A 15,463-nucleotide genomic window follows, 5' to 3' on the forward strand; every position below is an offset into this window, starting at 1 on the left:
CTGTCCACCACCCCCGGCTGACTCAGACACTGCTCTTGTTTGCGTGCCTGCCCTACCCCCACCTCCCAGCCTCCCAGTCTCTCCAGCTCTGCATCCCGGTGACACCCAACGACCTAAGCCACCACCACCTCACGCCCTGCCCCCGCCTGACGCCTCCTTGCCTGTGCCTGTTGAGGTGTCCAAGACTCTGGCAGCCTTGACAGGGACATCAAGGAGGCGGTCATCCCCCAGCCCCCACCCCCCTCAATACCAGTGCAACACTCACCTCCATCATCACAGGCTATCGTACCCCACCATCACTGGATATTGCACCCCTCCCCCACATGGCGATCACGAACAGTGAGGTGACAACAACCTCAGTCAACAGCCATCAGACACAGAGATGCCAGATGCACCCCTCCCCCTCCCCTCCACTTACACCCCCCATCATCAAAAGAAACTGCACACAAATAAGGCTACTCAAGGCCTGTGCTGCTGAACTGGGGGAGCCACTGAAGCACATCTTCAATTTGAGTATTCGCCTTGGACAAGTCCCAACACTGTGGAAGACATCATGTCTCACCCCTGTCCCTAAGAAGCCACACCCTGGTGAGCTTAATGACTACAGACCTGTCGCATCATCACATCATCACAGACCCCAGGTACGCCATGCACTAGACCCGTTACAGTTTGCATACCAGGATAAAGTGGGTGTGGATGATGCCATCACTTATCTTCTACACAGGACACATTCTCACCTAGACAAGGGGAAAAGTGCTGTGAGAATCATGTTCTTTGATTTCTCAAGTGCTTTTAACACCATCCAACCCCTCAGACTGGGAGACAAGCTCTTGCAGATGGGTGTGGACGCTCACCTGGTAACCTGGATTACAGATTACCTGACCGAGCGGCCACAGTTCGTCAGACTGAAGAACTGTCTCTCTGACACTGTGATCAGTAGCACCGGAGCGCCACCGAGAACTGTGCTCTCTCCAGTCCTGTTCACCCTGTACACATCTGACTTCTGCTACAACACTGAGTCATGCCACATGCAGAAGTTTTCTGACGATACTGCAATTGTGGGGTGTATCAGGAACGGGCAGGAGGAGTACAGGAGCCTGGTGGAGGACTTTGTGCAATAGTGCAAACTCAATCATCTTCAACTCAACACTTCAAAGACCAAGGAGATGGGTGTGGATTTCCGCAGGTCTAAGCCCACTCTGCTACCAGTCTCCATTGATGGGGTCAATGTGGAGGTGGTAAGCACCTACAAGTATCTGGGTCTCCACCTGGACAATAAACTGGACTGGTCAGCCAACACTGACGCACTCTACAAGAAAGGGCAGAGCAGGCTGTACTTCCTGAGGAGGCTGCGGTCCTTCAATGTGTGCAGCAAGCTCCTCAGGATGTTCTACCAGTCTGTTGTTTCCAGCATCCTCTTCTATGCAGTAGTATGCTGGAGAAGAAGCACAAAGAAGAAGGATGCGTGGCAAATTGACAGGCTGGTAAGGAAAGCTGGCTCTGTAGTGGGAGCTGAACTGGAGTGCATCACTTCAATATCTGACAAAAGGACCCTGAACAGACTGATCAACATCTTGGACAATGAGTGTCACCCACTCCACAGCACTATTGTTAAGCAGAAGAGCCTGATCAGCTGGAGACTTTGCTCACTGCCTTGCACAACAGACAGACTGAGGAAGTCATTTGTCCCCAGGGCCATTGAACTGCTCAATGCTTCACTTAAGGGAAGAGGAGAGATAGACTTCTCTGCATAGTCTGTCTGCCTCTTCACCCCCTCCATGTTTGGATACTGTCTGTCCACTAGCCACTTTTTACCGCTGTCTCTCTGCCTCACTGTTTGCGTGCTATATTAGCACATTAGCACATATGCATAACCCCTCCCTCCATGCCACAGCCGAACTGTGGCCACACTTATACCTTTTCTTAATATAGTTATATATAGACTTTATTCTTGCACTGTTGCACTGTTGGACTTACTCATTTGCACTATCACCATGACACTCATTCACACAGAGCACCTTACCTTACCTTACTATACACAGAGAATCACAGACTCAGTCCCTGCGCAAGCGCCTCTTGATTAATTAATCACCCACTACGTGGATACTGTTTTTAGAATTGATTTAGATTAAGTGTTAGTTAGTATAACTTGTATTTTAGTATATTTAGTATATTCTTTATCTTCTACTGTCCTTATTGCTTAGTTGTGTTTTTTATATTATATACTTTGAATTACTTTTTCTGCTGTTAATGAATGTGTGTGTGTTGTCTGTATGCTACTGAGACCTTGAATTTCCCCTGGGGATCAATAAAGTATCCATCTATCTATCTATCTATCTATAACGTCCAGAGCTGTTCTATTGGATTTAAAGGAACACGGCACTGTTTTATGAAATCGGGTTATTTACTGTCCCCTAGAGTTAGATAAGTCTCCCCTAGAGTTAGATAAGTGAGCTCCGACCCCTCCGCCATTAATATTTTTGCAGGACAGTCGAGGGCTCAAGGGGTTTTCATAATTTGCATTATTGTTCAAAATTGACTTAACAAAGATTTATTTTTTTGAAAATAACAAAAAGTTCTCGGAGACAGTAAATGTACCCCAGATTATAGATTTTACACAGTTTTGCTTGGTGTGATGCATCCTGGCTTGATGTGATCTCTTTAAAACATAAACAGCTTGGATGTGATTTATTTAAAGCTACTGACGGTCCTTCTCCAATCCTCGAGAACTGGAACTGGAACAAGAACATGACCACCAACGCTCAACCTGTCACCATGGAAATCAAATAAATAAACACTAACAATAACACTTCCATTCTGTCTTTTTATTGAGTGTGTTTGGTAAACAACAAACAAATCTGAGTTTAGCTCTGCCTTTCCAATCACAAGAGCATATGTGGATAATGGACAGATCTGCCGTCCAATCACAAGAGCATATGTGGATAATGGACAGATCTGCCGTCCAATCACAAGAGCATATGTGGATAATGGACAGATCTGCTGTCCAATCAGGATGATCGTGTGCATGATTAACAGAATCAAGTTGAAGCCCTTTTAGTGCTGAAGCATAGTGGGCTAAACTTCAATCCCACTAAGACACAAACAGCAAGTCCAAAATTACCGTTAAAAGTCTAACGTTATAAAATATATAAAACAAAGCTAGCTTAATAAATATTATATTTACAGTACAATTCGACAAAGCGCAAATGCATGCAAGGCTTTTGATAGCTGTGACTTTGGTATATTATGTGGTCCAAGACTGTTAACTAATGAAGCTTTGGCTTATTTTATCCCATGTCTGTCCAAGCCTGCATGCATTTAGCAGAATATTAAATAAGACATGTAAAGTACACAAGACCTGTGACTTGTCGTGAGTCTCATCGCAAAACCTAAACGTCCCTGGACATTAGCCTCTGCAAGTCCAGGTCAACATGGTCAGTCAGGATTAGTTCAAGCACAAGGAAATGCTTTTAAAATGAGACACTTCATCAGTTGGCCAGCAAGTGGCAGCAGATCTCAACATTAACAAAAAAAAACCTCACAGCACCACAGACACTGGCTCTCTGGAAGACTTTAGATAGAACCCTCACAGCACCACAGACACTGGCTCTCTGGAAGACTTTAGATGGAAGGTGCTTGTGTATAGCCCTTCAGGGAACCATTTGGTGAAGAACTTCAGAGGAGGAAAAAGGCCACTATGAGTAAGCCTGGAGATAGAGCCCTTCAGGGAACCATTTGGTGAAGAACTTCTGAGGAGGAAAAAGGCCACTATGAGTAAGCCTGGAGATAGAGCCCTTCAGGAAACCATTTGGTGAAGAACTTCTGAGGAGGAAAAAGGCCACTATGAGTAAGCCTGGAGATAGAGCCCTTCTGCAAGCGAGCCTCCTGAGGAGGAAACCTTAAGCAGAACCCTACTGATGGCCCCCAGACTTCCCATAAGCCCCTGCTGTTTTCCCACAGTCCCCTGTGGTTTTCCCACAATCCCCTGCGGTTTTCCCACAGTTCCCTGCTGCTGCCTTCAGAGTCGCCTTTCTGCTGTCACTACTCACTCTGACCGTCAGTAACGACATTAGGTGGAGTCTAAGCACTGCTCAGTTTGTGCGCACATCGGAATGGCTGGTTACACCAGGAGTTCTAGTACTGTTGGTTTGGGTGTGTAGTGTTCTAGTACTGTTGGGTTTGTAATGTTCTAGTACTGTTGGATTTGGGTGTGTAGTGTTCTAGTACTGTTGGGTTTGTAATGTTCTAGTACTGTTGGATTTGGGTGTGTAGTGTTCTAGTACTGTTGGGTTTGTGTTTGTAATGTTCTAGTACTGTCAGGTTTGGGTGTGTAGTGTTCTAGTACTGTTGGGTTTGGGTTTGTAATGTTCTAGTACTGTTGGGTTTTGTAATGTTTTAGTACTGCTGGTTTTTGTAATGTTCTAGTACTGTTGGTTTGGGTGTGTAATGTTCTAGTACTGTTGGGTTTGTAATGTTCTAGTACTGTTGGGTTTGGGTGTGTAGTGTTCTAGTTCTGTTGGGTTTGGGTGTGTAGTGTTCTAGTAGTGTTGGATTTGGGTGTGTAATGCTCTAGTGTTCTAGTACTGTTGGGTTTGGGTTTGTAATGTTCTAGTACTGTTGGATTTGGGTTTGTTCAGTTCATTTGTTTTCAATTGGAATGTCCTAACTGGACGCGATGCAACACAGTGCTGTGCAGCGCAACGTTTTGAAATCAGACGCAATAGAACGGCATATTTAATGGAGAGTGGACAGCGAGTGGACGCTATGAGTGGACCCCAGTCTGATCCTCACATGCAGTCAGGACAAGCTGTTTGGCTAAATCCCCAAATCCTCCCTCAGGTCGAAGCCCTAAACCTCAAACACATAAACATCAGCTGGTCGAGGCCCTGAACCCTAAAAGACGTGGACATCAGCTGGTCGAGGCCCTGAACCCTAAAAGACGTGGACATCAGCTGGTTGAAGCCCTGAACCCTAAAAGACGTGGACATCAGCTGGTAAGTGATGGAGTTGGAGTGCCACGTTGACACGCCACGTTGCAATCCCATTTCCTGTTTATGGCACGCCACGTTGCAATCCCATTTCCTGTTTATGGTATTATTCATTTTTTTAAGCTTCTAGGCTTCATCTAGTGGTGAACCTGTGTTACACATCACAACACTATGACATATTGATGATTCCCTTAGGTTAGTGTTATCCAAACTTTGTTTGTAGTGTTACATTTCTGTTGGAGTTTGGAGTGTAATGTTGTAGAGTGTTGGGGTCCACGACAGAGCAAAACACAGTTCTAGTCCTGATGAGTTTGGGGGCATTAGGTTCTAGTCCTGAAGAGTTTGGGGCATTAGGTTCTAGTCCTGATGAGTTTGGGGGCCGTAGGTTCTAGTTCTGATGAGTTTGGGGGCAGTAGGGTGAAGCCTGATGAGTTTGGGTGCAGTAGGTTGTAGTTCTGATTAGGGCTGTCACTTTTGTGGAAAAATCCTGTTCGATTCTTGAGACATAATTGTTCATTGAATCGATTGTAAAATCGATTTTTCATGTCTAAAGACGTTTAATTTTCAACGCCAAATGTAGGCCAATCCACGAACAACTAACAGGCATTAGGACGAACGTAACTTGAAGACACACAAGCCAGCAATATTTCTGATGATTTCTTGGCGTGAAGTTTCGTGCACAATGACAAACAGGAGTGCAACATTCTCGAAAAACAATAAGCAGAGTGGACTGTCATAACATCAGTGAAAACATTACTGCAGGCTTCAACGTGGCTGCGTTTACAATTAGAAATGTCAAACAAATTTTGCCTACGAACTCACGACGGCACAGTTTGCATACCGCTTTGTCCTTCTCCATAGTTTGATATACCCAAACCCCGAAGTGCTTCCATATCGAACTCCACAAGTTATTAGGGCCTATCACTCGTCTCTCTCATGTCGCACAGGTTGATCGCATTGTCCTCAATTTTTTGGCAAAACACCAGCAGCACAGCAGCCGATTGAAACAGCTGTTTCCGGTGCGTAAAATTGGTGGGAATTTTCTTTTTAGCTTTCGCAATGCTTACTGCATTTCGGAATTCTTCTGCTTGTTTGTGAGTTTTGTTACATCTAGATTTTTTATTTGTTTAATTCGTTTAAAATTAATAGTGTACATATTTGGTTAAAATCGATTCCCTATTTTAGTTTTCGAAACTTGTGTTGGTTGGTCCAATCGATTGTGCAATCGATTTTCGAACGTAAAGTGACAGCCCTAGTTCTGATGAGTTTGGGGGCAATAGGTTCTAGTTCTGATGAGTTTGGGGGCAGTAGGGTGAATCCTGATGAGTTTGGGGGCAGTAGGGTGAATCCTGATGAGTTTGGGTGTGCAAGTCTTTCTCTCAGATCCACACAGGCTGATATGTGTGACGTCGCCCTCTGGAGGTGAGGTCGTGTCCTTCATGCGGGTGTCCACACTGCTGTTGCCATGCTACTGTTGCCATGCTACTGTACGGTGCGTCTGTCGAGAGTTCCACCAGAAGACCAGCTCATGGAGGTCCCTCGTCCAGGGCCTGGAGAGTTCTACACCTCCCTATAAGAAGAACAACATAAGAACATAAGAACGTCAGAGAGCTTCAGAGAGTTCTACACCTCCCTATAAGAGGAACAGTATAAGAACATAAGAACGTCAGAGAGCTTCAGAGAGTTCTACACCTCCCTATAAAGGCCTCAACATGCTTCTGCGTCAACTCCACGGCGTAGCTACGCCGGCACTCTGACGGCGTCGTGACCCTTTTATGATTCTGCGTCGGGTTGCTTTGCATCGTGGTGCATTTCACCGCCATAACGCTCGGTGTCGCCTGTGTCTGCATCACTCACCACGGAAACCACAGACTGTATGACCGAAACGGTAGCCTACTCAGAATGGCAAACCCTATAGACTGTCGTGCTAAAATATATTAATCTTATTTGTTTGGCCTCTTCTTGCTTCTTGCTTGCTGTACAAAGTATTGAGAAATAGACACAGTATAATCTGTTGGCCTAGTTACTGTAACCAGAAAATAAGTCTGAGGTTATTTGTGAGGTGTCTGCCAGCCAGTTTAAGTTATGTTAGCAAGCAAACTTTAGCACAACTGCCCACAAAGTACTGCTTGCTGGCGAAGTGCTCATTTCAAAACGTTACTGACATATAGACACTTTACGAACGGATAACCCCGTCATTGTAACCAAAATATGTAAGGGATAATGGATGACATGGTGGTCTGTTCACAGAAATGAATGCACGGTTGAGGTTGTAAAACGGCCCCGACGCGAAGCGGATTAAGTGCATTAACTTCTGTGAACAGACCACCATGGAGTCCATTATCCCGCTTAATCCACTGTTGCCACTTGCGTTGTGGTTATTTCCTGTTACAATTTAAAAGTTTTAATCGCTAAAACTGTCTTGTTTGTAGAACTAATTTCTTCCAACACAATTTCTCAACTCTTAATGGTCGTTCTAAATTACGTAGGACAATAGGAAATTCAACCAAGCAGTGGAATAAGTCTGAGTTTATTTGCAAAGCTTATGTCAGTGAACTAGCATGTTGCTAACTCCCCACAGTAGGCTGCTTGAAACACCGACTATCAACACACAGGAGGAGCTGACCAATCACAGTCCTTGCGGTCTGCGTCGTCTCGACGCAAAGTTACAGTTTTTTGGAGGTGCACGTCGAGCTACGGTGGAGGGGTTGGAGAGTGTGTGTGCGTGTGTGTGTGAGGAGGTTTGCGGCGACGCAGAGGGGTCTGTGTGTGTGTGTGTGTGTGTGAGAGGAGGTTTGCGGCGACGCAGAGGGGTCTGTGTGTGTGTGTGTGTGTGTGAGAGGAGGTTTGCGGCGACGCAGAGGGGTCTGTGTGTGTGTGTGTGTGTGTGTGTGTGTGTGTGTGAGGAGGTTTGCGGCGACGCAGAGGGGTCTGTGTGTGTGTGTGTGTGAGGTGGTTTGCGGCGACGCAGAGGGGTCTGTGTGTGTGTGTGTGTGTGTGTGTGTGAGGAGGTTTGCGGCGACGCAGAGGGGTCTGTGTGTGTGTGTGTGTGTGTGTGAGAGGAGGTTTGCGGCGACGCAGAGGGGTCTGTGCTGTGTGTGTGTGTGTGTGTGTGTGTGTGTGTGTGTGAGAGGAGGTTTGCGGCGACGCAGAGGGGTCTGTGTGTGTGTGTGTGTGAGGTGGTTTGCGGCGACGCAGAGGGGTCTGTGTGTGTGTGTGTGTGTGTGTGTGTGTGTGTGTGTGTGTAAGGAAGGTTCGTGGCGACTCAGAGGGGTCTGTGTGTGTGTGTGTGTGTGTGAGGAGGTTTTGCGGCGACGCAGAGGGGTCTGTGTGTGTGTGTGTGTGTGTGTGTGAGGAGGTTTGCGGCGACGCAGAGGGGTCTGTGTGTGTGTGTGTGTGTGTGTGTGTGAGAGGAGGTTTGCGGCGATGCAGAGGGGTCTGTGTGTGTGTGTGTGTGTGTGTGTGTGTGAGGAGGTTCGCGGCGACGCAGAAGGGTCTGTGTGTGTGTGTGTGTGTGTGTGTGTGTGTGTGTGTGTGAGGAGGTTCGTGGCGACACAGAGGGGTCTGTGTGTGTGTGTGTGTGTGTGTGAGGAGGTTTGCGGCGACGCAGAGGGGTCTGTGTGTGTGTGTGTGTGTGTGTGTGTGTGTGTGTGTGTGAGGAGGTTTGTGGCGACGCAGAGGGGTCTGTGGGGGTACGCTGTCGATTCAACACAGAGGCATAAAATAGGCTTAAGAGGAACAACATTAGAACACAAGAATGTCAGAGAGCTTCAGAAAGTTCTACACCTCCCAGAGACAGAACATAAGAACGTCAGAGAGCTTTAGAGAGTTCTACACCTCCCAGAGACAGAACATAAGAACGTCAGAGAGCTTTAGAGAGTTCTACACCTCCCAGAGACAGAACATAAGAACGTCAGAGAGCTTTAGAGAGTTCTACACCTCCCAGAGACAGAACATAAGAACGTCAGAGAGCTTTAGAGAGTTGTACACCTCCCAGAGACAGAACATAAGAACGTCAGAGAGCTTTAGAGAGTTCTACACCTCCCACGTCAGTGCACACACACCAGTAGGAACAGCACACAACATTAAAACAGAGGATGGACACACACGCACACACACACACGCACACACACACAAACACACACACAATACAAAACAGCACAACACAATACATCAGCAGAGCCATCACAGCACAGCACAACACAACACAACACAGCACATCACATCACATCATATCACATCACAACACAACACAACACATCACATCACATCACATCACATCACATCACATCACATCACATCACATCACAACACAACAAAAGACAACACAACACAACACAACACAACACAACACAACACAACACATCACATCACATCACATCACATCACATCACATCACAACACAACACAACACAACATATTCCAGTCCAGCCCAGCGAAGCCCAAGGGAGGTGAGTGTTGTCCGGCCGCCTGCCCCCCTCCACCCCCCGCCCTGCTGTCTGCTGTCTGTCTAAAGTTAGAGTCTGATGAACAACACAGGAAACCTGCCATCCCGCATACAATGTGCCGAACTCACACACTTTCCCTAAAGACCTCCCAAAGAACACACACACACACACATCATGCACCAAACTCCCAAAATGCATGCACACACACACACACTTTCCCTAAAAGACTCCCAAAGCATGCACACAAACACTCCCAAAACACACACACACTTCCAAAACCACACACCAAAACAGTGCCTCTGCCCAAAACGAACACAAAGGCTTGACTAACAGAGGGAGGTGCAGTAGATGAGGAGATAGGAATCTGAAACAAAAGGCTGGATGTTGAAATGCCAGTTTCCCACACACACACACACACACACACACACACACACACACACGGAGAGACGGTGAGGCTTCTAATGTCATGTTACATAAGACATGTAGACCTGGGCTCTGCAGCACTCCTGATGGTTAAAGATGATTAGAGCTTCACCTAGAACCAACCAGAACCAACTCCTAGTGTGGACACACTCACACACACACTCACTCACTCACACACACACACACTCACTCACTCACTCACTCACTTACTCACACATACTCACTCACTCACTCCCTCACTCATTCACTCACTCACTCACCTACCCACTCTAAATATCCACTCTAAATACCCACTCTAAATATCCACTCTAAATACCCACTCTAGTGTCCACTCTAAATACCCACTCTAGTGTCCACTCTAAATATCCACTCTAAATATCCACTCTAAATACCCACTCTAAATATCCACTCTAAATACCCACTCTAAATACCCACTCTAGTGTCCACTCTAAATACCCACTCTAGTGTCCACTCTAAATATCCACTCTAAATACCCACTCTAGTGTCCACTCTAAATACCCACTCTAGTGTCCACTCTAAATACCCACTCTAAATACCCACTCTAGTGTCCACTCTAAATACCCACTCTAGTGTCCACTCTAAACACCCACTCTAAATACCCACTCTAGTGTCCACTCTAAATACCCACTCTAGTGTCCACTCTAAATACCCACTCTAAATATCCACTCTAAATACCCACTCTAGTGTCCACTCTAAATACCCACTCTAGTGTCCACTCTAAATACCCACTCTAAATACCCACTCTAGTGTCCACTCTAAATACCCACTCTAGTGTCCACTCTAAATACCCACTCTAGTGTCCACTCTAAACACCCACTCTAGTGTCCACTCTAAATACCCACTCTAAATATCCACTCTAAATACCCACTCTAGTGTCCACTCTAAACACCCACTCTAGTGTCCACTCTAAATACCCACTCTAAATATCCACTCTAAATACCCACTCTAGTGTCCACTCTAAATACCCACTCTAGTGTCCACTCTAAACACCCACTCTAAATACCCACTCTAGTGTCCACTCTAAATACCCACTCTAAATACCCACTCTAGTGTCCACTCTAAATACCCACTCTAAATACCCACTCTAGTGTCCACTCTAAATACCCACTCTAGTGTCCACTCTAAACACCCACTCTAAATACCCACTCTAGTGTCCACTCTAAATACCCACTCTAAATACCCACTCTAGTGTCCACTCTAAATACCCACTCTAGTGTCCACTCTAAATACCCACTCTAGCGTCCACTCTAGTGTCCACTCTAAACACCCACTCTAGTGTCCACACTCTAGTGTCCGGTCTCTGTCCTCTACAGTCTCCAGCGGGCCCCACACACCAACCAGTATGACCTCTCCACTTCTAGGACAAATAACTGTTGCTCTCTGGCTTGTTTAAGAACAATGAGAGTATGTGTGTGTGTGTGTGTGTGTGTGTGTGTGTGTGTGTGTGTGTTTTGATGTGAGGGAAGTTTCAGTCAGCAGAGGTTTGGAGTCTCCTCTGATAGTCTGGCTGCTGTTCCTGCTGATAACGCTGTTCAGTCTGGTGTGTGTGTGTGTGTGTACTTACGAGGCAGTGAGAGTGGAGTTGAGCACCATGCTGGTTCTGAGCCGCTGCAGCTGTGAGCGCGTCAGCTTCTTCTTCTGCTGCTGGGCTGGCGTCAGGCCGCACATCCCCTCCCGTCCAGCAGGTGGCGCCGTGCTTCGCTCCTCCCGCTCGTCCGGCTCGTCCTGTGGCGGCCCGCTGGGGCAGCTGAGTGTGCGGGACACGTGCCGCACCTGAGCACGCAGCAGGGGGCCGGCCAACGCGTCAGACACGCCCCTCAGCCCTGACTCCTCCCCCGAGAGGAGGAGCTCCACGCTCTGGGAGGCGGGCCTGCAGAAGCGGGAGGGTCTAGTGTGGTGGTTTCCGCGGTTACGGTCCGATCGCTGCAGGAGGTCGTCCTCGGAGCGCGAGCGGTGGGCGGGGTGAGAGGCCAGCACGGGGGACCAGCGGCGCAGCGACAAGGTCGTTCCCGCCGCAAGGGTGTGGTCAGCCACCGGGGGGCGCTCTCGCTCTCCCGCGCCGCCGTCTCGCTCGTCGTCCAGGAAGGCCGTCTCATTAACGGTCACCTGCGAACCATTCCAGGCGGTGGCGTCTTCGTCATCAACCTCCTCCTCCTCCTCTTCAAACACCTCCTCCTCATCATACTCCGCCTCTGTGTCCTCCCCCTCGCTATGCCCCGCCTCATGCCCCGCCTCCAGCCCCGCCCTCAGCTCTAGTGTGGTCAGGGATTGGGGGGAGAGGGTTCCGTAGGCGCTGTCCATCGATAGCGAGCGGCTTTCAGGGTCTGCCTCCTCCTGAGACCCGCCCGCGGCTGGCCCCTCCCCCCTGGGGCTCGACAAATCAGAGTGCAGCCGCGCCTTCTCAGGCCCCGCCCGCTCCGTCTCCGAGAGCGACGAGGAGGCCATGTCCACATCCTCTGCCTCGTCCATTGCAACCACGGCGAGGGTTTCGGTCGAGCCATCTGATTGGCTGAGGAATAGAAAGAGGAAGGAACAAGTCAGTCTGGACAGGTGCGTGTGTGTGTGTGTGTACCTGAGTGTGTCCTTGTGCTGCAGTGAGGGTGAGCTGGAGGTGTGTGTGTGTGTGTGTGTGTGTGTGTGTACCTGAGTGTGTCCTTGTGCTGCAGTGAGGGTGAGCTGGAGGTGTGTGTGTGTGTGTGTGTGTGTGTACCTGAGTGTGTCCTTGTGCTGCAGTGAGGGTGAGCTGGAGGTGCTCATGCTGCTCTCCTCTTCCTCCTCCTCCTCCTCCTCTCTCCGCTGACCCCCCCGCTCACACTCCTCAGAGCGCAGGCGCTGCAGCTGCTTCTGAAAACACAATTCCAATGCTATCAACGAGTGTGTGTGTGTGTGTACTCTTGTGTGCGTATGTGCCGGTATATGTGTGTGTTTGTTATTATTATTACATTACATTAAGCAAACACTTCTTGACCAAAGTGTCACCCCCCCCCCCCCCAATGACCACACGACCTCTTACAACTGGACCCCCCCCCCCCCAATGATCCACACGACCTCTTACAACTGGACCCCCCCCCCCCCCAATGATCCACACGACCTCTTACAACTGGACCCCCCCCCCCCCCCAATGATCCACTCACTAGCTCTCCGTTCCTCTAGCTCTTGTGAGTAGCCTCTAGAACACTGCAGCCTACAGAGCACAACTGTCAGCAGTCAGTAACAGCATGTGTGATTGGAATGTGGATTGCTTGATTTTCATCACATTTATAATGTGTAGACTACTATATGGTAGGCTATGAGTACTACATATAATGACTACTATATGGTAGGCTATGAGTACTATATATAATGACTACTATATGGTAGTGAGTACTATATATAATGACTACTATATGGTAGGGTATGAGTACTATATATAATGACTACTATATGGTAGGCTATGAGTACTATATATAATGAGTATACTACATTACATTACATTACATTACATTTGGCTGACGCTTTTTAACCAAAGCGACTAACAACATGGTAAACAGTAAGTTTTAGAACAATTCTCACAATTTTAGGACAGTTTAAAAAAAACATTAGAGTACAGTAAGAATAAGTGCGTCGGTGAGTGCTGTTTTTAACAGTTACTTATGGTAGGCTATTAGTACTATATATAATGACTACTATATGGTAGTGAGTACTATATATAATGACTACTATATGGTAGGCTATGAGTACTATATATAATGACTACTATACTATATGGTAGGGTATGTAAGATTGTAGTGTTACAATGTAATAGAGGCAATCACAAAGAAAATAGGTAGACTACCTGCATGACCCAATCAGAATGAACTGTCCAATATAATAAATTAGGGGCAGCCGTGGCCCACTGGTTAGCACTCTGGACTTGTAACCGGAGGGTTGCCGGTTCACCGACAGTTGTGACCAGTGGGCCGCGGCTGAAGTGCACTTGAGCAAGGCACCTAACCCCTCACTGCTCCCCGAGCGCCACTGTTGTTGCAGGCAGCTCACTGTGCCGGGATTAGTGTGTGCTTCACCTCACTGTGTGTTTCACTAATTCACGGATTGGGTTAAATGCAGAGACCAAATTTCCCTCACGGGATCAAAAGAGTATATATACTTATACTTAATACATGAACACATTGAGCTTGGCAAGGCCAGAGTGTTGGCAAAGAATCGCTCCTGCCTCAAAACCCGGATTGCTGCTAAAAAGGTGCTAAAAAGGTCTACGATCACACAGACCTGGAGAGGCTGGGGCACGTATTATACGAACCATTTTGAGAGCTGTGATGGCAAATAAAGATGTTTCCATTGATTATTTAAAAAGAGTATGAATAATTTAGCACACAGTATTTTTCATAAAACATCTTTTTGTCATTTTCAGTCAGAACAAACGTATTGGTCAAGAGATAACCAACGTATTGGTCAAGAGATAACCAACGTATTGGTCAAGAGATAACCAACGTATTGGCGTTAAATCAATATTTGCCAGAGGTATGAATAATGCTGTTCCTAACTCTGTGGTCTGTGTGTGTGTGTGTAGGTGTGTGTGGTCTGTGTGTGTGTGTGTGTCTGTGTGTGTGTGTGTGTGTCTGTGTTTGTGTGTGTGTGTGTGTGTATAGGTGTGTGTGTGTGTGTGTGTGCGTGTGAGTATAGGTGTGCGTAAGTGTCGCTTTACAACACATGGATGGGGGGACCTCACTAGTAACCACCACCAATGTGTAGCACCCACCTGGGTGATGCACGGCAGCCATTATGCACCAGAACACTCACCACACACCAGCTTGAGGTGGAGAGTGAGGGAGTGAATGAGCCAATTACAGTGGGGGATGATTAGGGGGGCAGGTTGAATGAGGCAGATTGGGAATTTAGCCAGGACACCGGGGAACCGCCTACTCTTTGCGATAAGTGCCATGGGATCTTTAATGACCACAGTGAGTCAGGACCTCGGTTTAACGTCTCATCCGAAGGACGGCATCTCCTACAGTACAGTGTCCCCGTCACTGCACTGGGGCATTGGGATTGATCTTTTTTTTTGGCCAGAGGGAAGAGTGCCACCTACTGGCCACCCACCAACACCACTTCCAGCAGCAACCTAGTTTTCCAAGGAGGTCTCCCATCCAAGTACTAACCAGGCCCACACCTGCTTAGCTTCAGTAATTCAGCTAAGACAAGGTATCCATTGGTCTGGCTGCTGGCCAGTATGTGTACAGTATGTGTGTGTGTGTGTGTGTGTGTGAGAGCTGGTCACCTGTACATTGGTGATGGCCTCTACCCAGCTTCTCCCCTGGGTGGCGCTGTTGGCCTGGAAGCTGTAGGCGGCTGTGACGTGCTGGAGCTGGTTGAGGTAGAGGAGGAGGAAGGCTCCGGCATCCTTCAGCTCACGACACACCACCTGGTGCAGCAGCAGCGGCTGGCGAATCACACGCACGCGCTCCACACGCTTCACCGGCTTAGTGATCAGCAACAGGTCAGTAAACAGGAAACAGTACACGTCCACCTGAACGCCCAGAGAGAGAGAGAGAGAGAGAGAGAGAGAGAGAGGGAGAGAGAGAGAGAGAGAGAGAGAGAGGGATG

At 47.8% G+C, this 15,463-nt stretch overlaps 1 protein-coding gene across 3 annotated transcripts in view; it reads right to left on the reverse strand.

Annotated features, from left to right (window-relative positions):
• Positions 1-6,143: 6,143 nt before the first annotated feature.
• The window catches only part of plekhg5a (pleckstrin homology domain containing, family G (with RhoGef domain) member 5a), a 36,174-nt gene continuing 26,854 nt past the window's right edge, over positions 6,144-15,463 (reverse strand). For all 3 annotated transcript variants that reach the window (XM_042089893.1, XM_042089891.1, XM_042089894.1), the window contains 4 exons: positions 15,138-15,386; positions 12,591-12,724; positions 11,445-12,389; positions 6,144-6,558 (listed from right to left, as the gene is read on the reverse strand). In XM_042089893.1, coding sequence (XP_041945827.1) covers positions 6,549-6,558; positions 11,445-12,389; positions 12,591-12,724; positions 15,138-15,386 — 1,338 coding nt within the window. In that variant the 3' untranslated portion in view covers positions 6,144-6,548. The remainder of the gene's footprint in view (positions 6,559-11,444; positions 12,390-12,590; positions 12,725-15,137; positions 15,387-15,463) is intronic.

Source organism: Alosa sapidissima, chromosome 4 (assembly GCF_018492685.1).
Source record: "Alosa sapidissima isolate fAloSap1 chromosome 4, fAloSap1.pri, whole genome shotgun sequence".
Classification (NCBI taxonomy): Eukaryota; Metazoa; Chordata; class Actinopteri; order Clupeiformes; family Clupeidae; genus Alosa; species Alosa sapidissima.